Below are 25187 nucleotides of genomic sequence, written 5' to 3'. Positions count from 1 at the left end.
CTCAAAACAAGCAGTGGTAACAATAAATCCCAGAAAAATAAAATGACCTCTATTCTTCCCTATACATAACAGCAAATTGCCCCATCTGCTGGCCCCCCACTCACATTCCAAATCCAGGAATCATTCTTTTTTAAAATTTTTGGTACTGGGAAACAAACTCATGATCTTGTGCTTGCAACACTGAGCTAATCCCCAGGCCCCAGGAATCCCTCTTGACTTCTCTTTTCCTTTCATTCTGAATCTAATTCTTCAACCTAAATAATTTCCAAATTCTTTTAAATCCATCCTCATTACCATAACCTCAATCCAAGTTTTAAGTCTTGCTTGAACTAGTACAAAAGGTTTTCCATCAGTCTCCATGCTTCCATTTCTATTTAACTACACTTCTCAATTCATTTCCTATGCAGCTTCAATAGCAGTATTTTTAAAACAGAAGTCAGAATTGTGCCATCCCCTTGTCTTTAATGACCTAAGTCTTCTTTATTTCTTGAATCTTATACCACTACACTTTCCTTGTAACTGCATCTCAGATATTCTGGTCTCTTTTCTGTTTTTTAACCACACCAGTTTTTTCCTTCTTGACTTTGCAACTGCTACACTTTTATAAGCAATATTCTTTCCTTCTCTATGAACAGCCAACTCACTTTCACTTTTCAGATGTCAGCTCAAGTAACATTCTCAGAGAAAACTTTCTTCACTCATATATTCACCATTATATCACCTTATTAATGATCACAAATCTGTAAATAACTTCTTTTTGTAATAGTTACTACCTTTTTTCTATGCAAGTCTCACAAAAATAGAGACTTCTGACCTTTATTTTCTCCTATTGTTACAAACAGCTAAGTTAGGCAGAAATACTATGGGCAGTCAGACAGGACTAGGTCCTCAAGGGAGTTAACAGAGAGCATGAACCCTCATTACAACTGTGGCTGGAGGTGCACCCACTAAAGCTCAGGCCTCAAGATAAAGATGGAATGACCCAGCCTACGTACCTCACCCAGAAATACAGCAATCCATTAACATCAGTCACCATGGTGGGTGGCTGGGACCTAGATTTACCTCTTCCCAAAAAAGGTCCTTGTTCTTTACAGGTACATTTGCTACATGACCTGCTTCCCTACTGGATCAATATTACATAAGCAGGTACACTTAAAATCTTATTAGTTGATCATAGTTTTGTTCTGCATTGTACCCATCTTTTGATTTTGCGCTCACTTTGTAATTTTGCTCTATAAAACTTACTTTGCAATACAGGGTCTGTGGTCCTTCCCTTCTCTCAGGAGAATATCTCTATGAGATAAGTATTTCCTATTCTTAATCCCCTGTTGTTGCTCAAAATTCATTCTTTGGTTTTGGGGAAAATGAACCCATTATATCTGACATCTAGTTAGGTGAGAGTCACATTTATTTCCCCTGTATCACTTGGAGACCCCAGGGAGATAATTCAAAGAAGATAAGAGTTTGCTATATCACATGAATTCTGGATTGTGACTCCTTTAGGTAATCACAAATTGTTATCCTTGTTTATGCCTTAAAAATGCATGCTGCATTTGGACTTAAGTACTAATTATGAATTTACTGGTGTTCCCTGCTTGATCTGTTTAACTTGTTAGACAATACAATGTCCCCTTGTGGACTTCCATGATAATCTGAATTTATGAAATGATATAAAATGGGTCTCTATGAAGTCTAGTTTATATTTTAGGAAATACACATGCCTATTAATAAACCTCAAAAAACTCCAACTACCAGTAAATGCTAACAGGCCAGCAGCCATTCTGTCTTGGGGGACGGGTTTCACTGAGACTGTCTGGCCTGATCCCTCTATACTCTACAGGGCATGTTAAGTCTCCTTTCTGATCTGGTCTTCCACTGGTGAGGAGGTGCTCTTAGCTACTGAGATTCCTCCTCATCTTTCCAGGATGAAAGTGGTGACTCATGAGCAAGATGTCTCAGTAACTCACCACGTGGGGCAGAAGAAAACACTTCCTTTCTCTGATCTCATTTCTGATCTTTTCTTGTCTCTTGTTCTTTCTTTTCTGGAGGTACTGAAAAATAAAACTCTATCTTGTCTCAACATTTCCATCCTATCGAACAACTAAGAACTTTTAAGTTGAGCCCACAGAAAATAAACATTTGCTAATGCCAAAGAGAGGGAAGTCATTTGAGATGTGGAACATATTCAGTTTAAGAGAAAATTCCCAACCTCCTGGGGTTGCCTCCTGGTTCTCATCACTTATGTGTGGAGGGGAGGAAAAGTATTTTTGCTAATGTGCAAGTTGTGGTTGCTGAATGATAGGTATGAGCTTTAACCTGTGAACTTTGCACATGTGTTGCAGATATACAGACCAAAATTTTAGAGTAGATTCTGAGTAAATTTAGCCTTCTTTTGCTGCTAAGAAACACTGCCTCACTGATTAGACAGACAGCACAAATGTCTTGGGAACTTCTGTGCCCTCAGGCCCAGAGCAGGATACTTCTGAGTCATGACTTACCTCTATCTATCTCTGGAGTGATTTCTTTTACAGACTGCGAAGTGCTCCAACCACTTCCAATCTGCCTTTTGAGTTTTTCCTGTCTTTTAAAAAAACTAGAAAACAGTTCAGGTCTCCTGATTATTGTGATTTTTCTAACAATGCTTTCTTCTTTATACATGACTTATAGCTTGAGTCAATTATACCTCATGACATTGTACTCACCTTGTGATTCTGCTCCCTGCTTTGTGATCTTTGTTCTGTACAATGTAGTCCATGACAACCCATTTTATAGGTTTCCTCTTGCTTCTCCAGAGTTCTCTCTAAATACGTATTTCCTAATCTTAACCTCTGTTGTTCCTCAAAATTTATTCTTCAGTTTTGGAGACTACAAACTGTGCATATCTGACAACTGAAAGGCTGAGAATTACATTACTTTTCCCTCTATCACATGATTATGATCACTTGGCACACTTCTCTGTACACAGTGGGTTCAGCCTATACGTGTAGATTAAATAATCTTCTGTTGTAGACAGCAGAGAATACAGAGGCACAGAGTAAGAATTTCCTGGTATTTATTCATCACTACTACCAAATAAAACACTTCCAATCATGTGAACCCTGATACATGTTTCTAAGATCATCCTTCATGCAAAAATACAGGGACATCATCTTAAACAAAAGGATGTTTCTAATTCTAATCTCCTTCAGTAGACATTGATTTCTTTCTATGTTACGGAGAGGCTTATAAAGCTAGGTAGTTTCAACAGGTTAAATCTTATTGTTCTATGATGGTATGTCTCTTAATTGCAATTCTCAGAATCACACAATTGCTGAAATTGAATCTTCATAGTATGAATATATTTTGTTAACATAAGTTTTTAAAGTACATAATTGTTACTTCTGTGACCAGTATTCTCAAAAGGAGAGAAAAGAATGATCATTTCTTGTGTTGAAAGGGGTGAGCTTTCATTTTCAAGTTTGGTACCCGGCATGGTGGCATATGCCTGTGATTCCAGCACTTGGAAGGCTGAGGCAGGAGGACTGCTATGAGTTTGAGATCAATGTGGAGATCAGTGTGAAGTTCAAGTCCAGTATGGATTACAAGTGAGACCCTGTCTCACAAAAAGGTAGCCACTGATCAAAATCATTCAGAGTAGTGTCGTACTTTTTAAGTCAGTATTTGACTATTATAATCCGTATGAGTAATCTATTCCTCTTAAAGATATTACTTTACTATTTAAGTCAGTATTTGACTATTATAATCCACATGAGTAATCTATTCCTCTTAAAGATATTATTTTACTATAGTAAGGTAACAATGTATGTATGATATTTTTAAAGATACAGACATTTATCACTTTTTGTAGGGAAGAAAATTAAAATCTGCCACTTATATTTTTCTCTATAATTCTCTCAAAATAGTGAATTTTTAGTATTTTCCTAAAGACATATTTAAATATGTCTTAAGCTTCCATGGAGGGGAAGACCTAAAACCATCTACATCTTTTCTGAAATTCAAAAAGACAATTTTTTACATGTCCAGGTAAAAGTAAAAATTATGAAAAAACTAGGCATAAAAGGAAAAGTTATAAATATTACATCAGTGAAATTATGAAAATGAGTTATGAGAGAAAAGGTGCCAAGATCTCTAAATACTCATACATCAAAAATCATAGAACTTCCAATTTTGTGACATAATATTGTATTTTGGTTTTTCTACATTTCTATGTATAACATTTTCCTAAAGACACAATTTAAAATAAGGTCACAGTATAGTACTTGGTAGGAACATCAAATTAGTATTAATTTATGTACTCCAATAAATTTCTCAGTTAAAATGGTGTGATAATTGTTTCTGAAAAAACTTTCGTACAACAGAGGATCTATAAATGACAATCACTGGTGTTTCCCTACTTCCTATGTTTTATATGTCTATTATATACTAGCAAAAGACCATGTACCTTATATATAATTATAAAATTATTTAAATTATTTCCATTAAAATTATCTAAATAGAATTCAGCTAACAATGTATATATATTTTGCAGCTCCAATTAACAAAACTGTTCAAGACCAAAATTAAATCTCACCCAAATATTTTAAACATAAGAGATACATTTATAGTAACCTGCTCCATCATTAAAAGAAATTACACTAGATAATAAATGCATAGGTGTCTACACACATGTAAATACAGCTAAAGTTTAATTTAACCTGAACTTAATGACAGTATTATTTCTCTATAATTTCACTTAGTGGAAAAAATGGGAACATTCACCTTTATGTAGTAGTGTTCACATTCCCTCTCAGAAAAGACAAATACATATATACCTCCAACTTGTAGTAAAGACAGGTTTGATTAAAACCAGAGAAGGTTCTCAGTACGTCTGGCTGATTACAAAGAAAAAAATTAAATAAAACTTAAAACATTTTAAAGAGGAGATGACAATATGCGTACTAAGGTTTCAATAACCAGACTAGATTTATGTTTCATAAATATAAACTTTAACTTCATTTCTAGTAAGTTAAATAAGAGTGGCAAAGGCATGAGGGAAAGTTTTAAATCACAGTGAAAAATCTCATCTTTTAATTCTTTTTAAGAGCTTATTCCCTGTTCTACCTAAGACTTGCTAATCAGTAAAGAAAAACTGTAAGGCCATGCAGATTTCCTGACTCAGATTAAGAGGGAACCTTGTATGTAAGACACAAAGATAAATAATGTGGCAAACATACATGAGTTCTTATTGAATTAAAAAAATAATCATCAATTTTTGTCACATGCCAATGGCAAAATGTTATTACGTTGCTCTATTTTCTTATCTATAAAGTTAGTAACGATCACCAAAAATTCATTACTCCGTATCTTCAGAGAAGCACAACCATCTTTTTGGTAACAGTACTACTTTCGGAACTAATCAAGCACTGGGGGGAAAAAGGCTGTAATTTATCTTAATAACTTAAATTTGTATCATTTAATCCTTCAATGCCTAGTGCTTCATTTTTAAAACAGCCATTACAAAACTAAATGAAATGGTTTCTCTCCAAATTCTTGTTCCTTAAATTTTTCTGGGTAACATACATGAATTTAATGCAAATATTCTAAAAATAAAGGGGCTAATAAGGTGTTTCGATTTGTTATCAAGTAAAAAGATAACAGCCCTTAAAAATGTAAGCTATCAGAAGGTTGCTTAAGTGCTATTTAAAATTGCTTAAATGAGATGCAGTATTCTGCAAAAACCAACCAAACCGATAATGAACAACTCACTCAAGGTTACTGTTTTCATAATTTCACCTTCTCTGATCCAATCAGTATTTGGCACATCATACCTGGCCTGCTTCAACAGCCTCCCAATTTTTCTTTTCAAATTCTTCCCATGCCAATCCAAATTATATGCTGCTATGACCTGAATTTGTTACTTTACTTTTAGTTGCTCTTTTTGCCCACATATCAAAATACACAATAACTCCTTAGCTAACTAAACACTTTTTAAGTAACTACCACACGTTGGTAAATAGACATAAAATCAAGATCTCTAACTACAGAAGACCTTCATCACCATTTGGTTATTCCTGACTACTTATAATATGCTCCACAGACATAGTTCCTCTCTCACACTACAATTCCTATCATCACACTGCTACTGTTTTATAAGCTTAACTTTTCTACTTGGAAGACAGAGGCCATATTTTATTCACTGCCCTCTGTACTCTTTTTTAAAAAAATACATATATGATTCACTTATTACCTACCACCTTTGAGGCAGAAAAATCTTTTCTTCTTCTAATACTAACTCATTTACTTAGGTTAATGCCTACATTTCTTCTTTGTAAATGGGGATGTGTATACAGGTCCTTTCCCTATCAATTACTCTTTTCCTGGAAAATCCTATTCTTGTCAATGGGCCCAAGCCCAATACGTATTCCCTCTTCCTAAATTCTTATTTGGGGGCTGACAGTTTTTTGAATGCCTTTTCCCTAAAATCACATTTAAGAGAATTTTGTCCTTCACTGTAACTGTACAAATCCAGTAAAAAATATTTATGTATAAATCTGGGGTCAAGCTTTAAAGTTTTACATATGTATCTCTCTTCTGCCTCAAGGACAGCCAAAAGAAACAAGTTGTTTCCCCAGAGGGGCCATATACTTCTTGGATAGGTGAAGCTGCAACACTTTTATTCTGAAATAATTAGTAGCTCACAGAAAGTAACAGAAAAAGAAATATTCAGGAAAAGTCTTGTGTAAACTTCATTCAGCTGTCTATAATGGTAACATTCCAAAATTCTAGAACAATTTTTCAACCAAGAAATATACAGTGGTATAGTTTATAGACCCTACTTAAGCGACTTCTTATATGCATTTGTATATTTTGCAAACATACAAAGTTCTAAACAACTTTATCATATGTACAGATTTATGTAATGTTACCAATATGTTGTTTTTAAATACTTTTCTGCAAGTCAGACTTTTATCAAATTGATACTGGGTTTAAAACTCAAAAACAAACATGTTTTTTATTTCAAAGAGTAGACCTGAGACAAATACACATATATATACGTATATATTTATATCATGCAAAAAGTGACCAGTGATAGATGATAAATACCAAGTAGAATTGTATTTTGGTTGAAAATAAACTAGCCGAATCACAGCTTTTTCAAATTTTTAAGTTGTGTCCTAGAAGCATGTTCCAACTACTCAAAAACAATGCATTTGGGCTATGTGAATCAATACAGGAAACATCACACAGCAGACCTTAGGCAAGATTTACAGAACAATTATTGAAGTCACTTAACAACAGTGAATGCTACACACTATAGCTAGGTACTGTATGTGCATGTCTATAGAACGAGGGGATCCTAATGATACAGTGCCTTTTAGCATTTTGTCTCAAGAATTTTTTAAAGAACTGGAATACTTTCTTCAGCACAGGATAAATATTGTATAGAATATCAAACTGTCTTTTACCCTGGCTGTCAAAAATGCATGCTCATATATGTGTGCACATACGCAAATGTGTGTGCACGCACTCACTTATTTAAGTATATTATCTCTAATCTGTACTAGATGTATCATTGCCTCTTTTCATATGGATGCAACTTTTGTATCTTTATTATAAATATCTGTGTACAGTGTAAATATCTGTGTACATACAATAGGTCACAGTACTTACAATAAATTGTGACCATAGAATTATTTTTATAATCTATATTCTTTTTATAATTTATATTCTATCTTTATAATCCATATATTTCCATAATCTACATTCTACTTCTATATATAAATCTTATTTAATTCACATAACAAATGCACTGGACCAGTGAAGAAATTAAACATGATTAAATGAGCTAGGGATTTAGCTCAGTGGCATAAGCAGCTACCTGGCAAGCGCAAGGTTGTGAGTTTGATCTCTAGTACCAAAACAATAAAATAAATAAAAAAAATGATTAAATGGCAACTTAGTAAATAATGGGGCTAGAAATCATACCTACTTACAGAATCCGCCTTCCACAGGGCATATTAACTTTTTATGTACATATCAATTTTTAAATGAACTATATTTCTTTTTAAAGAAATATACTATTTCACTAATTTCTTAAAAAGTTGCAATTAATATGTTCATCCACTTATCTTTCTTAGTATTTTTCGTGTTGTTTACTAAGAGCTCTTCTACATGAACTTTTTTAGAGTTTATGATATGGTTACAAAATAATACTTACATCTATCTATATTCTTAACACATCTTTACAATGATCTATTTTCCTATGATAATAGTCAAAATCATCTTCAAAAGTACAGACAGCATATAATTTACTTTTTTAAAATTTTCTGTACTAGGGATTAAACCCAGGACCTGTGTATTTGAGGTTAGTATTCTTATATCTGAGCTACACCCCCAACTAGTCAATTCATATGTACATATGTTTTTCTTCTATATGTATGAATATTTTGGTAATTAAATCATTCATAAAAGACTAGCTGGTGAAAGCTGAATCTTACATTTCTATTTTATTTAAAACTACCGATAAAAACAGGCTACAGATTTACAAAATTCTTTAATAACACAGTTACATCATCTAATTTGTTTCATTGAAATAAATATTTATTTTTAAATGCTACACAATAGTTACCTGTTAAATATGTATTACTACTACTTTGATTACTTAGGCAACTAACATATTATTCATAGCATACTAATGCATATTTATCTGACCAACTTACATTACAAAATATTATAATGTTAATTACTGTCATCATTTGTAGTCAGAAATTACAGATTTTCTTATGCTTTATATAAAAAGTGTATCACAAAATATCAATATAGTATAAATGGGTACATGCATATATTTGAATATTCATTCTATTTATATTTGAAGCCAATTATGTAATACTTATTTTACTTCAAAATATTGACCACAAATATGATTTTTTATGTCATTTGAGAATACATATTATAAAATACACTTACATGCCAGTAACATGACTGATGATGATAACAAGCATTAATTTTTCTGCAAAGAATTTTTGTGCAATTTTAAAATGTACTCATTATTTATACAGTAATCTTGATTTTTATATTAAAATGACACATTTAATTTTAAATTTCATTTTTTTTTTTTGTCTCTACTAATAGTTTTAAACTAGTGTCAATTATTTACTGACCTCTAGTGGTAATATCTACACAGAAAATTCAGTCTCCAACTATCAGTTTGTCCCTTAGAACATATCTAAGGATAGAAATTTAATATAAAATTTTTCACAACTTAGAGCCCAGTTTTATACACAGCAATGAATGAAGGGAATGCCACAAAGATGGGCACAAGAAGAAAACACTAATCTTTTTCTGAATGAGAGATGTGTAACATGCCAAACCTTCACTTTCTGGAATACTACTACTGCAATTCTCTTCACTTAAAACCACATTTCTGAACATATCTCATCATACAGCTTTGCTGATCTCTTTCCAAAATCAATTCTCTTCTTTGATCTGAAATATGTCAAAATTCTACGGCCATACCACCCTGAATGCACCTGATCTCGTCTGAAATATGTCAAAATTCTTATAAAAAGTAATTTTTGGCAAAGTTCAAGGGCCAAAGACCTTTAACATGTTGCCTGTATTAAGAGAAAAACTTATGTGAAGTGTCTTTGAGGCTATTTTGCAAGAACAGAAAATAGATCAGGCATTTTAAAAATGAAAACTGTTCTTAGTCAACACTTCTGTCATTGTTACATGCAAGACAGTGACTAGGATTCAAAAAGTTCATCGGCAACAAAATCTTACTTTCTCCCATCTAGTAGTTATGCCAGTTATAATGGGTTACATAAAACCTTTTCTTCCAGGAGGAAGTACTCCTAAAATGAAGACTCAAAGCTGTTAGTAAGACTGAAATATGACCTACTTCTTTTCTATGAATTTTATAGTTAAGCACTTTTTTCTTTTTTTTTTAAGAGAACTTTCTTCTTTTCAAATAAAGTTAACTGCAACATGCTAGGCAAATGCTTAACTTTGTACACGTCAAAATAACAATCGCATATATAATCATTCTAATTTTTCTCCAATAGTGAATTGCTTATACTACTTTTCAGTTCTATCGGCTTTACTATCTACTGTAAGTTTAGTAGTATCCTGAATAAAACCACACTAAAAAAATTCACTTGGAATACACTAATAAAGTGTAAATCAACCCATTAGCCTCACAGGTAAGTTTGATAAAACATAAATATAAATTTTAAAAGATATTTTATTTGGGAAAGAGATCCTTATTATTTACAAGGGTGTCAGAGTTTTCTTTTGTCTTTTAACAATGAAGCCTTATCTTTCTGAGAGGGAAGAAGGCTGACAAATTAATTGGATACTTCAAAAAGAAAATTTTTTTAGGTTTCTTAAAGCTCCCACTTTTCAAAGTAAAGGAAAAATATATTTCAAGTAAATTCACAAGTCTTGTGCAACAACACATCTACAGACATTGTATCTTTTTTAAAACTCAAATACAGACTGTGGTTTTCCTACAGTACTACTGGAAGTATCACTAAGAAGTTTGAAGGCAATTTCAAATAAAGAGGGGTAAGAAAGCACGCAGTCTTATAGAAATCACAATACTACAAACACTTTTACAACACATGACTTTATAAACAGTTCTTCTACTTATTCATTTATAGGGCTGCTAACTTCATTTTTCTTAGGATTTCTAAGGATTTTTTTTTTGTCCTAGGGATCGAACTCATGACCTTGAGCTTGCCAGACAGCCACTTGTGCCTGCTGAGCTAAATTCCTGACCCCTTAACTAAGGTTTAAAAGTGTAAAATTATGGCACATTCTACCATACCTTATCAAAATAATAAACTGCATCAACTGCACAATTATTAACTTAAAATCCACATTGTTTAGAACACAGCAGAAATAAAATTACTCCATCCTCATGAAAACCATAGCAGAAAAGATATACTAAGAAAAGAGAAATACTAATACTGTGCAAATACTAAGAGAAACTCTAGGACGGCTATACTCCTAACAGATAATATTCCCTATGTCTAAACAACACATAATTTAAGAACAGCTAAAGATATAAAAAAATACTTCTTTTTTTGGTACCAGGCTCAAACTCACAACCTCGCGCTTACCAGGTAGGTGCTTACATCACTGAGCTAAATCCCTAACATCTGTAAAGAATATATTTTGACAGACTTGAAGTCTCGTAACAAATACAAAACAAAGACAGGAATAAAATGATGACATATACTCTCTTAATTATATACTGCCAATCTCTGATTATTACTGTATGGAGGTCTTTTTAGTATGTATTACTAAAATTAACTATAACACACATTAAATGGTTTGTCCTAAAGAGCTGGGATGACAAACGATAGTGCTTAATAAAAATCATAAATATGAACACACAGGGCCCGGGACTTAGATCAGTGGCCTATGTACCTGCCTGGCAAGCTCAAGGTCATGAGTTTGATCCCTGATACCCCCCAACAAATGAACATACAAAATTATAAACATAAAGCACTAACATTATTATTATTATTATTTTTTTTTTTTTTTGATAGTGGGAACTGAACTTCGGACCCTGCGCTCGCCAGGCAGGTACTTATGTCGCTGAGCTATATGCCCAGCCTAGCATCAAGCATTTTACAAATAAAGCTATTTTATAAAATAAAAGAATTAAGGGGCTGGGGATTTAGCTCAGCAGCATAAGCGCCTGTCTTGCAAGCAGGCGGTCGTAAGTTTGATCCCCAGTACCGATAAAAAGAAAAAAGGAAAAAAAAAGTGTAAAAAAAAAAAAAAGAATTGGAGCAAAAGAGTAGACAGGTAAATTTGTAGGCAGTACTAGGGACTGGAAACTGTTAAAATTCAAATTGCAATATCCAGTCTTTAGACATGTTAGGAAGATATTTTAAATCTATGGCAATCATAACATATGTTGCAGAAAAAGAAAAGAACAAATGAGGATGGCCTTGTCACTACTGCTATAAAAAATGTATACTCCAAATTAGAGTGTCAACTTTTTCTTCCTACTTTCTACTATAAATTCACATTTACACTCTCACTAACTATCTGGCTAATGAAGGTCAGTCAGTCTGTTTTAAGCACTGTCTGTTATTTAGGGACATGATTATAACAAAAACTCAACAGGGAAGACAAATACTAGAAGTTATCCCAGTTACAGAAATAAAGCTGAATTTTTTGGAAGCTTTAAAAGTACAAGAATACAAAATTAAACAAATAAATAGAAGTACAAGATAAAGATGTGGTTTGGGCTCACAAAACAGAAATTTAAGGAAAAATCAAGATAAGCCTAATTAAAAATTTTCTATATGTTGTTTATAGAAAGTACTATTTTGTAATATACCTATTTTCAAATTCTTGCTTTCTCTCCGTCTAAAACAATGTGTAATAGAAGGTGGCAAGGATGACAATGACAAAGTAACAAATAGGAATGGAGTCAATACAAATATGGTGAACCAGTTTAACTTTTATGAAGATAATGGTTTTTATGAATATTGTTATTAAATGGTAAGCTTAAAATTTGGAGTGATATGTCCATAGCATTATCATTCAGAGATAGCACTTTGGAAATACCTCACTAAAAAGATATACATGTATATTTTTGCTAAATTTAAAAGCCTCAATTTTTGGAAATTTTTTTAATTTTCCTTAAAAAATCTCTTGTCACAACAAAGGTCCAAATTTTTACGTAAGTTCTGCTAAATAAGCAGTGCTAAATCATACTGGCCCATATTAACGTCAGCCTAGAAAAGTAAGTCCTAATGCCAAAGTGCAATAAATCTGGAAAATCACACATTCTTAAAAACTTGCAAGTGTGTTACTGATTTTTCAACACTTACGGCTATCGTAACATACGTTTCCCAGAGCCCTGCCTGTTTGAAGCAGCACTTCCTGGTCTTTACTGTTTAGCAGCTGTACCAGTGGTGAAATCAAACCAGCATCCACACATGGAGTTCGCATAAACTCTGGAAATAAGAGGCATAATTTAATTAAAAATCAAAAGATTCACAATTTATATTAAATCACCTCCCTTAATAAAACAAATCCTTACTATTAAAACAGATAAGATGTCTTAGACTTGAAGAGTATATTTCTGTTCAAAATATTCGCAGCTACATTATTCAACATGTCATGAAGTAAGTACACAAAATATGAGGAGGGTCTTTTTTTCTCTGTTGAGACTCTGTTGAGTCTCTGAAGGATTTTTAACTGACTTTTACTATAATTTACCACTCTCTTCCCAGAGGAGCTGGATGTGTTTTGGAGGCTGCACATCACAATAGCAGTGCTCTTTATATAAGTCTGATAATTAAAGTACTACAGTTAAAAACTAAGCCCCTGAATTGCCTACTTTTCATTGTATGTTCTCTAAAAAACCAAAATAAAAGTTTACTATGAATCATTATCAACTTTAGTAGGTCCTTTTTCAATTGATAAGACCTCGAGAAAAGGAATCATGTTCTCCTTATATTTAGTCTTGTTCTTTATTAAAATTCATTTTATAGATAATTTATATTTGTAGTTGTAGCCACGCATTTCTAAGTGTAAAGCACCAAATATTTGCTTTTTTAATACTTCAAACTCATTTCTTTTATAGAATACAATTCTCTGAGTCCCAATGATTAGAAATAAACTGCTGCTTTTTTACAGTGCCTCATAATGAACCATTACAAAATTTAAAGATTAATGAAGACATGTAATTGATGAAAGTTCTCCAATAATTAGTATTAGGGCATTCAGGACACTGCAATTTATCATAAGGCTGGTCAATAAAGGTAATCAACAATGAGCTAATTCTTCAACTTATAATTTGTTGTATTAAGTAGTCCTCACTACCAAAATAAAGGATTTTATTTCTATATCATCTCTTATTTATCACCATATTACTGAAAACTTTCTGCAATTTAAACTTTGGAGAGTAAGAGTAGTTCCTATTTTATTTATTTACTTTGGTGTATGGAGTGTCTGTATTTGACACAGAGCCTTGCTATGTATTCTAGCTGGCATCAAACTCTTGACAGTCCTGTCTCAGCAACCCACATGCAGGGTTTACAAGCACATGCCACATGTCCTCTCTCTCTTTATGTTCTCTTCTGATTATCTGAGCACATCAGATAGGAGTACATGGGCACGTGTAACTGTGAATGTGTGTTACTGGAGTCTGAACCCAAGGCCTTAGTATAAGCTACATCCCCAGCTCTTTATTTTTGAGACAGAGGCTAAGGTTGGACTTGAATTTATGATCTTTGCTCAGTCTCCCAGTGCTAGGACAAGCATATATTGCCAACCCGACTTACTTTCTTGGAAAGGTAATGTTTATAACTGATGGTTTAAACTCAGTAGAATGGGGTACCCTACCATCTGTCAGGAAAATGAATTATACATGCCTATGAATTCAATAATCATCTGCAGAAGATGACACACCGATCCAATTGTTCTACATTGTACTTTGAGTGCTCTGGTACAATGTAGACATGTAAGAGTAGATTCTGCCAAGAATTACTGTTAGTATTATTATTACTAGGTACTTTGAGAGTTTACTTCTTAACAGGAAGAAATACAGACACCTGCTGTCTTATTTTTTTCAGTGGTTCAAAGACTATAATGGAGGGGAAATTTATTTAAAAAGGTTTAACAATCCTTTATTGTAATTTATTAGCAGAACTCTTGATTTTGAGCTTACCTATGAAGTATCTTACTAATATCTGTACTTTAAAGGACACAGGTATGCTAATTTTTATTCTTTTTTGTATGCAAAAATTTAAACAGATTTTGTGTTTAATCTGAATCAATAAAATACACGTTAATACATCTCCAGTCATTACATAATATGCATAGCAAAGATGAACAAATCAACTTCCAACTTCATTTTTTTCTAATTCATATAATCAGTTTTGTTGTCAGTTAATATACTCTGTTGTATCACATTGAGTTTCTAACGGTATGCATTTGTGTTAAAAGTAACACTCAGAAAGATTCTATTCTACATTGCTAGCCAAGCACTTAAAGGACTACACTGATTAAATTTATCTAAAACTTCTAGATTGCGATAGTATTTTTGCCCATTCAAAAAAAAAAAAAAAAAGGTTTTAAGATAAAAACTGAATCTCTGATTTCAGGAAATCTATACTATCAGTCTGAGGAGGTTAAAAAATAAACTACTGGTCTTAAAAACCAAACTATTTTGTATTTAGGAAGATTCATGCAAGAGCTGGTCTAGGTCAGTGGTTGTAAACCTATGGCACACACAACAAAACAGGTTGTTTATTATCACTGAAAGTGTCAAAGGTTCACCATCACTGGTCTAGGTTAACAATGTCTAAAAAGGTTTCACTTTCAAACTAGATCTGCTTCTTTGATGTGACACACCAAAAACAGGATTGCCAAAACTGCCAATTTTCAGTTAAAAACAACCAAAATATTATTATCAATATAAAACCTGAAAGGCGTTTTGATAATCTTTCAACAACTGAAAAAGTTTCACAGCAGTTCTCTTTTTGGCAACAAACATAGGAACATAGTGTTTTACAGCCCAAAACAACATGCAACAGTACTTTACAAAATCATCTAGTATAGTGATTACATGAAATCTGAATTTTAGAATTTCTTCTTAAAGTGTAATATATGCAACACATTAAAGTGGAAGACCTAAAAATAACAAACTGACTAACAAGGCACAGTAAAAAAAGATAACATTTACTATGGCTTTCTGTTATGCTTAAAAACTTCTTTTAGTATTTTGTGGTTTCTCAAACTACATTAACAATTGTGCCAATATTCTGTTTTAATTCTTCCAAAGAATCTCAGTAGACATAAGTACCCAATAATGCCATGAACTGACTATTATAATCTAAGCTATGCTGTCACTGTTTTTCCATAGAATTTATGAAACAGACATCTTCAATGAAGAAGAGTGCAAAAAATAGAATACAAATTCCAACTGCATTGCTGACATCAAATACCAATGTCAGAAGGACAGCTAGGACTAGAAAGCAGAACAGTGAATTTATTACAGTGAGTCTAACATAAACCAACATATGAGTATTAGAAAGGTAAGCTCTACTGAGACAGTGAAGATGGATGACTGAATGACAAGCTCCAGAATTCCATACCCCAAGTAATGAATGATATAAATACAGCTAAGACTAGCAGGGCTTTCCCTTAATTCTACTTCAAAGGAATGGAGTAGCAAATGAGAAACATATGACTAAACTGACTATGACCACAGTCACTTAAAATAATTACATGAAAAATGTCAAAGAAAGCAGAAATAGAAAAAATTCTAATTTATAAAATTAAAACAAATTAATAAAACACCCTGACAACTAGGATATAAAACTGAAGATGATCCCAACAGAAAGGTTCTTGAGGAAAACCTCACCATTTTTGGCTACTTCTGCTATGATGTTAGCTACTTTGGCTGTGCAGGAAGACTGTGGAGTCAAAAGACTTGCAAACAGCTGAAGTATTCCACTTGCTTGTATTTTTTCACTTGTTTCTATATCTGAAAGACACAAAAAGCTGCCATGAAAATCTTTATTATTAATAGCAACAAGATAATCTACAATAAATTTTTCAAGAATTTTCCGTATAGTTTCAGTATACATTCAAATATACACACTTATATAAAATTATCTTCTGCTCCAAAAACTGCTTTCATTTTAATATGTATAATATACAATACTGTATGTATTGACAGACTATACAGGAATTCTTTATGAATATATCGTTTACTTGACAAACTTACTTGCATCATTAGTTTCAACCCTGCCTACTCAGAACACGAATGCCTTTCCTATGTCTCTTCGGAACACTTACAGCTATAATATATTTTATATAAATTCTATCTGTTTCTATAATGCTATCAAGATCTTTAAAATGGCAACAATAGGACAAGAAATGAAGCTCAGTGGTACAGTGGTTCCCTACTTGGCACAAAGCTCTAAGTTTTATCTGCAGCACTGAAAAAAAAAACAGAAAAAGTCAATTATAATCTTATGCATTTATGTGAAGTGAATGACAGCTGAGATTATGTATTTCCATGTGTTTTTTTTATACAACTCATTCAAACTAACATGAATGAACAAAGGAAAGAGTGAACAGTAAAATCTATTTGATGACAGGAAAAAAAATCCTAATTTCTTAACAACCTATAAAACCAAGCTATTTTATGTACCTGCTATTAAACAGATAACAGGGTATTTGGAATGATAAAGAAATAAAAGCTCAAGAAAATTACTATTTGATTATGAACAATAAAGTGAAATGGTATTGGTTTAAAAATTTTAAGCCTCATCAAATTTAAAATTTGTTTCTAGACATGGCTACTCTATATCCTTTAGTTCCTCAGGTATATATACAATTACTAGAAAACATGTTCCTTGTTACATAAATGGCAAGTGATATGATCAACAAAGGTGAGTTTTCAATATCATAATTTGAGATTGTTAACAAAAATGTTTCTTTGTAATTTATGTTGACTGCTTAGTACAAGGTTTTTCAAACTGTAGGTTGTCAACCCATCAGTGAGGTCTGACTTTGTTTGGTGATGATGACCAGCCATTTTCTAAAAAGAAAAATGGGATTAACATCTACAGCAACAGAAGAATAGGAGAATACTGTACAAAATAAGGTGGCAATTTGCTATGAAGCGAATTTTGGTGTGACTTATCCAAATGGACGTGAATGTACATATATGCATATGTAAAACATATTTCTAATCATGAGTTCTGAACAAAAAATTTAAAAACCATTACTTTATGTACATCTTTACTACCTCAGGATCTGGATTAAACCAAAGAACCGTAATGTGGCTAGTTTATACTTCCATATTTTGTTCTAAAAAACAGTAAGTTTTTAAGGTATTACTTGAAAACTTTACACCTAATAGTAACTAAATCTTCTATGAAACCAGCAAGAACCTGACATAGGGCATGGCTCAGGATTGTGAAGCAGGGGCATCTGTGTTCATGGAATGGAGCTAATTGCAAATCACTCACGCATGCCTCATTTTAGCTATAACTAAAAGAATGTGGCAGGGGAGAACAACAAAACATAGATGTCATATCCTGATGAGACTTTCCTTGGATTACAATTTAAGAATTTGGGAGGATACCTGTGCTTAAACAGAAATCTAGAATTTGGGAAAAGTACCTGGTGGCATGAAGACTTCTATATAGGATTAGAATTTAAGCATCTGGGAATAATCCTTTCCCTTTGCCATTTAAAAGAAAGAACAATATACTACTCTAACACTAAAACTCCAATATTCAATGTATAACTAATAAGGTTTTAACCTCACTTCAAACATATTTTCTGTACTGGAATTCTACTGGATCTGAAAATGTGTATGTTTGTGAATTAAAAGTTGTTCTCATATCAGGGAGCAACCTTCACGTGATTTTTAAAAGAGTGTTACAAAATAATCAGACGCCAGTATCTGCAGGCCCAAATAAACAGCTATTTGTAAGCATAATAAAACAAATAAAAACTAAACCAATCATGCAGTGGGATCAGGAGTCTTTTATAAAATGCATATAGTACTTTTCAGCACCTTTAGCTAGATTACTGTTGACACTGTAAATATAAGAACAGTCTATTTCTGGGATGAAGACAACTGAAGTAAAGAAACTACTTCATGAGGTTGTAGAACACCACATGCTCAGAAATAATACATCATGTAACAGAAGAAATGACAAACATAATAAATGGGTTGCTCAGCATATCCAAACATATAGAAAAAAAAGGTGGACCCCTGTCCAGCTTCCTGAACTACCAGAGGAGGCACAGGATATCCCTGAGGCCTGAGGGACCACGCCTAGCCAACTCCATTGAGCCCCAGGAGCTGAGGGCACCCAAAGTGATTCCAGCACACTTGCACTCCAGGAGAGATTCGGACCATCACTCCTAGCGGTTACCACTCCATGAAGCTTCCTAAACCACCAGAGAAGGCATTGGACGTTCCACAGGCCTGAATGGACCACCCATTGCAACCTCCTTTCAGCCCAGGGAGCTGAGGGTGCACAAGGTGAGCTCCAGCTCACTTGTGCTCTGTCTGAAGAGGTTTGGATCCTGTCCAGCTTACTGAAATACCAAAAGAGGCACGGGAGGTGACCAAGGCCTGACTGAGCCACACCTACCCACCTCCAATAAGCCCTGGGAGTGAAGAGCGCATGAGATGATTTCCAGCAGGCCCAGGGAAAGCTTTGGAATATTGCTCAAAACACGGAAATACAAGAAAATGACAAAATGAAATACCAAAATGCAATCTCAAACTTCAAGCCCAACCCAAGCAAGCCTAGGAGGCATGTACATAGAAGAAAATATAAACCATTCACCTGAAATGAAAAAAGTGAAACAAAGAAACAACTCAAGGAAGCAATAAAAGAACTCAAATCAGAAATAAATGTAATGAAAGAAATGCTGAACACATCTGAAGAAGACATAGTTAAAAAGTTAGAGAAACAATGGAAAAACATAAAACCCTAAATAAACAATATAAGAAACAAAGAGAATGCATCTGAAGCACATTCAAAGAGATATACAAGAAATCAAAAATTCCATTGAAAGCTTACAAAACCACATCAACGAAAGTGAAGATAGAATTTCAGAACTCAACACAAGATTGCAGCTAATGAACAGGAAAGGAAAGATCTTTTAAAAATAACAAGGAATCAGAAAATACCAATTCAACAGCTGCAAGATGATGCAAAGAAAAACATAAGATCAATAAGGATAAATGAAACAGAAGGGGACAACAAAAATGATATCAAGCGGATATTTATAGAAGTAACACCTGAAAATTTCCCAAACATGGGAATGCAAACTGACATATGAATCAGTGAATCATATAAATAACCATAACCAAAATAAAACTACACCCAGACATACAATAATCACCATCCCAGAAATCCAACGTAAGAACAGAAAAAAAGCTTTAGAATGAAAAGACAGAACAACTATAAAGGAAAATCTATCAGAATCACAGCAGACTTCTCAAAACAAACAATGAAGTCAAGAGGCTGGAGTTAAGTATTTCAGATCCCAAAGGAAAATGACTACCAACCCAGACTGATACACATTGCAAAACTGTCCATTAAAATGGATCCAGAAATAAGACACTTCCATGAAAAAGAACAGCTGAAGAACTTCATGATCACCAAGCTAACCCTGCAAAGAACACTGAAAGACAGTATAGATACACATAGGAAAAAAACACTAAGCAAGGCAGACAATTAAACAGTGAAAAGGTAAAGATACAATAGCAGAAAGATAACATGTCAAAAATAAACCAATATATAACAGTTAACCAATATATAGCACCTATAACCATTAATGTAAATGGCCTCAATTCACCAATTAAAAGAAACAGACTGCAGAATGGATCAAGAAACAACATCCAACCATATACTGTCTACAAGAAACCCATTCAACTCAAAAGGAAACTCACAGTCTTAAAGTCAAATGATGAAAAACAATACTTCATGCAACAGGAACACAAAAAACAGAGGGAGTAGCTATTGTTTGCAGACAATGTGAACTTCAAACCAAGAATGATCCTAAGAGACAAAGAAACATATGGGTTAGGGGAAAACTTCAAGAGGAAGAGATAGATACCAATCTCAAATATATATGCACCACATTCCAGAGGACCTAGCTATACAAAACTATTAAAAGAAATGAAAAATCAAATAAGCAGTAACACCACTGTAACAGGAGGCCTTAACATGCCACTGACACAAAGGGAAAGATCAGCTAGACAGAAAATGGAGCAAAGAAATAACAAAACTGAATCACATCTGTAAACAAATGGACTTGACAGACATACAAAGTATTCCACCCAACAACATCAGAATATACATATTTCTCAGTACTACATTGACATTTCCTAAAATAGACCATATACTAGCCCACAGAACATGCTTAAGTAAATGCAAAAGAAGTGAAATTATTCCATGCATGCTATCACATTATAGCACTGTGAAACTAGAAATTAATGACAAAAGACATTGCAAAAACCACACAAACACATGGAAATTGAATAATACACTATTGAGCAATCAGTGTGTCACAGAGGAAATTAAAGAAGAAATTAAACAATATCAACAAGCAAACGAAAATACAATATACCAGAATCTGTGGGATGCAATGAAAGCAGTTCTTGGAGGAAAATTTATTGTAGTGAATTACCATATCACAAAAACAGAATCAATACAAATAAACAACCAGATACTACACCTCAAACATCTAGAAAAAGAAGAGCAAGTCAAGCCAAAGCCAAAAGAAGGGCAGAAATTATGAATATCAGAGGAGAAATCAACGCAACAGAGTCTAAGAAAACAATCTAAAGAATCAATGAATCAAAGAGGTGGTTCTTTGAAAAAAAATAAAATAGATAAGACCTTAAGCAACCTCATCAAAAAAAGGAAAGAAAAAACTCAAATTCATGTAATATGGATTGAAAAGGGTGAAATCACTACAGACTCTGGAAATACAGAGGATCATCAACACCATTTTGAAAAAGTTTACTTCCATATGCTCAATAACTCAGAAGAAATGGACAGATTTCTGGAAACATATGAAGTACCAAACCGGGGTCAAGAAGATGTAAAACTGCTAAATAACCCAATTTCTATTAATGAAACTGAAAATGGAATTAAGTCCTTGCCAACAAAGAACAGCCCAGATCCAGATGGATTCACTGTAGAATTCTACAAGAAATTCAAAGAAGACTTAATGCTGACACTCCTTAAACCATTCAATAAAATTGAAAGGAAGCAATTCTTTTTAAGTCATTACTGGAAGCAAGTGTTATTCTAGTATCAAAACCTGAGAAAGATCCAACTAAAAAACAGAACCACATGCCAGTCTCCCTAATGAACACAGATGCAAAAGTCCTCAATCAAATATTGGCAAACAGGATGCAGCAAATAATCAAGAAGGTTATACACCATGACCTAGGGGAATTCATCCCAGGAATGCAGGGATGGTTCAACATACGTAAACCAATAAATGTAATCCACCATATCAACAGAGCTCAAATTAAGAATCATATGATCATTTCTATAGATGCAGAAAAAGCCTTTGATACGTTTTTATGATAAGATCCTTACAGAGAACTACAATAGATGGTCTTTACCTCAATATGATAAAGGCCATCTAAGACAAACCAATAGCCAGTATCAAACTAAATGGTCAAAAACTGAAAGCCTTTACCTTAAAATCAGGCACAAGAAAAGGATGTCTCTTATCACCAATCCTATTCAACACAGTACTGGAAATACAAGTCAGAGCAATTAGACAAGAGAGAGAAATTAAAGGATCAAAGATAGGAAAAGAGGAAGTTAAATTATCATTCTTGGCAGATGACATGATACTCTACATAGAAGACCCTAAAACTCCATAGAAAGACTCGTAGATATAATAAATAAATTCAACAATGTAGCTGGATACAAAGTCAACAGTCAAAAATCAACAGAATTCCTATACACTAACAATAAAATCACTGACAAATAAGAGAAGCCACATCATTCAAAATAGCATCCAAACAAATGAAATACTTAGGAATTAATCTCACAAAAAAATGTACAAGATTTATAATGGGAAAAATTAGAATACCCTGAAAAAGAAATCAAAGAGGACCTCAGAAAATGGAAAGACAGCCCACATGGATAGGAAAAATAAATATTGTGAAAATGGGCATTCTCCCAAAACTGTTACACAGATTCAATGCAATGTCAATTAAAATACCACTAACATATCCCATCAATCTAGCGAAATCACTTCTAAAATTCATCTGGAACCAGAAGAGACCTAGAATAGCAAAGGCAATTCTCAGCAGCAAAGGCAAGGCAAAAGGCATCACAATAACTGACTTGAAGTTATACTACAAAGCTACTGTAATAAAATCAACATGGTACTGGAATACAAACAGATCTGAAGATCAATCTATAGAATAGAAGACACAACCACAACTACCAACACACTCAACCACCTTATCTTTGATAAAGGGGTCGAACATGTTCACAAGAAGACCAAGTCTTTTTAATAAATGGTGCTAGAAAAACTGGCTCTCCATATGCCGTAAACTAAAACTAGACCCATCCCTATCACCCTATGCTAAACTAAAATCTAAATGGATCAAAGATCTAAAAATATTTAAAAACAGAAACACTAAATCTTTTGGAAGACAAAATAGGTAAAAATCTTGAAGACACAGGGCTAGGTAGAGAACTCATGAACAGGAATTAAACTCCACAGAAAATACTTTCCAGAATCAATAACTGGAATCATGTCTTATTAAAAGGTTTCTGCATGTCAAAAGAAATTTCCAGGATAGTGAAAGGAAAACTCACAAAAAATCTTGGTGAAAAAAACCACTAAGGATCACTGGGAAAAAAAATCTTAGTAAACTGTCCCTCAGACAAAGGACTTCTGAGTACAACATACAAAGAATTAAAACTCAGACCCCTGAAATTCAAAGATCCTGTCCAAAAATAAGCATGTGAGATGAATATAGTTCTCAGATGAAGAAATACACATGCCAAATAAATACATGAAAAAATGTTCATCATCATTACTCATTAGAGAAATGCAAATTAAAACCACACTGAGATACCATCTCAATCCTAAAAGAATGGTCAGGATCAAGAAAACTACCAACAAAAAATGCTGGAGAGGGTGTGGGGAAAAAGGAACTCTCCTGCACTGATGGTGGGAGTGTAGACTGGTGCAACCATTGTGTAGGTCATTCTGGAGATTCCCTAAAATGCTACGAATGGAAGCCCCATTTGACCCAGCTATTCCACTTCTAGGAATAGTCCCAGAAGAACTGAAAGCATCATACCACAGTGATATTTGTGCACCCTTGTTTTTAGCAGCACAATTTGTAATAACCAGATCTTGGATACAACCTAAGTGCCCATCAGCCGAACAATGGATAAAAATGCTGTGGTATTTTTATGCAATGGAGTACTACCCAGCTATAAAGAAGAATAATCACATTGAGATATTTACAAATAAATGGATTCAACTTAAGACAATATTCATAAGTGAAATAAATCAAACTCACATGTATAAATACTGTTTAGTCTCCGTAGTGTAAGTGATGTTAAAAGTACATGTTTTGTTGCAATCATAATCCCCCATTACATTGCTTTGAAGCCTTATGTTTTCTTTTTATTTTATTTTAAAAGGACAAAGAGAAAAAACAAAACAAAGCAGTGTAAGAGTACAAATAATACAGAACTACAAAAAAAAAGTAAAAAACCACCAGTTAATAGATTACATATTATCATCTTAGAGATAGTTGCTCAAGTCACAGAATCAAAGCATACAAAGTAGACATTCAAACAGTGAGACTGCAAACAGTTGTGTTCAATGATCCAAACAAAAACATTAATATGGTCAGCTATTTAACACCCCTAACACACTTGCTGTTGTATCCTTTAGAGCATTTTTTTCCCTCTTTTTTACAACAAAATTTACACATTTTCGGTTTTATTACTCCTTAGTTCTTATTACTTTTTTGGGGGGAGAGAATAAAATCAAATATGGCAAAACAAAGCTGTCAGTCAAAACCAAGGATAGACATAGTACATGATGCAGGAACAGAGTACAAGGTTATCAACAATGGTTACCATAAATTCTCTTGTTTCCTTAAAAAGAATTGTCTATCTCATTAGGTATTATAAAGTTGAACAAAACAGTAGAGAACAAGACCAATAAAACTTAAGCATTGTAAACATTACAGGACTTCCAAAGGAGACAATAGTCAAACCAGAATGGGCATCTTAGTGAATCTTATTGCCTTCAAAGTAGTTGCCTATACTCTCAAACTTGATACTATCATACAGAATAGAACAGAGTCTAATCAGTCAAAACAAGATAGTGGGAGTATTACAGGACTTCAAAACAACTTAATAGGAAATCAAAAAAAGTTACTATTATATATCCTGCTAATTTTTCAAATTTTCCCCCTTACTTAAAAAAAAACCATAAAAGTAACTAAATAATATTTTTAATGAATAAGGGAGAGATTGAGATTAAAGAGGACATTAACAATATAACAATACAGGTCAAAGCATGACTGTTTCAGCAACCTAGTGCTTCACCACCAAATAACCCGACTTAATAGTAGTTACCATAGTGTCTGTCTTTTTCCTTGAAGTATTTGAATAAAACTTCATGTAATA

The 25187-nt window shown here is 33.3% G+C and overlaps 1 protein-coding gene across 3 annotated transcripts in view; it reads right to left on the bottom strand.

Moving 5' to 3' along the window:
* The window catches only part of Rap1gds1 (Rap1 GTPase-GDP dissociation stimulator 1), a 171215-nt gene that overhangs the window by 71581 nt on the left and 74447 nt on the right, over positions 1-25187 (bottom strand). For 2 of the 3 annotated variants that reach the window (XM_063247320.1, XM_063247322.1), the window contains exons 3-4: positions 16376-16498; positions 12834-12959 (exon numbers count right to left, since the gene is read on the bottom strand). In XM_063247320.1, the coding sequence (XP_063103390.1) occupies positions 12834-12959; positions 16376-16498 (249 nt within the window). Of the gene's footprint in view, positions 1-12833; positions 12960-16375; positions 16516-25187 lie in introns of all 3 variants that reach the window. The other variant, XM_063247321.1, reaches the window with a different exon arrangement.

Source organism: Cavia porcellus, unplaced genomic scaffold (assembly GCF_034190915.1).
Source record: "Cavia porcellus strain 051 isolate PalLab524CR breed Dunkin Hartley unplaced genomic scaffold, mCavPor4.1 scaffold_4, whole genome shotgun sequence".
NCBI classification, from domain to species: domain Eukaryota; kingdom Metazoa; phylum Chordata; class Mammalia; order Rodentia; family Caviidae; genus Cavia; species Cavia porcellus.
This window is presented reverse-complemented; position numbering and strand designations above follow the sequence as displayed.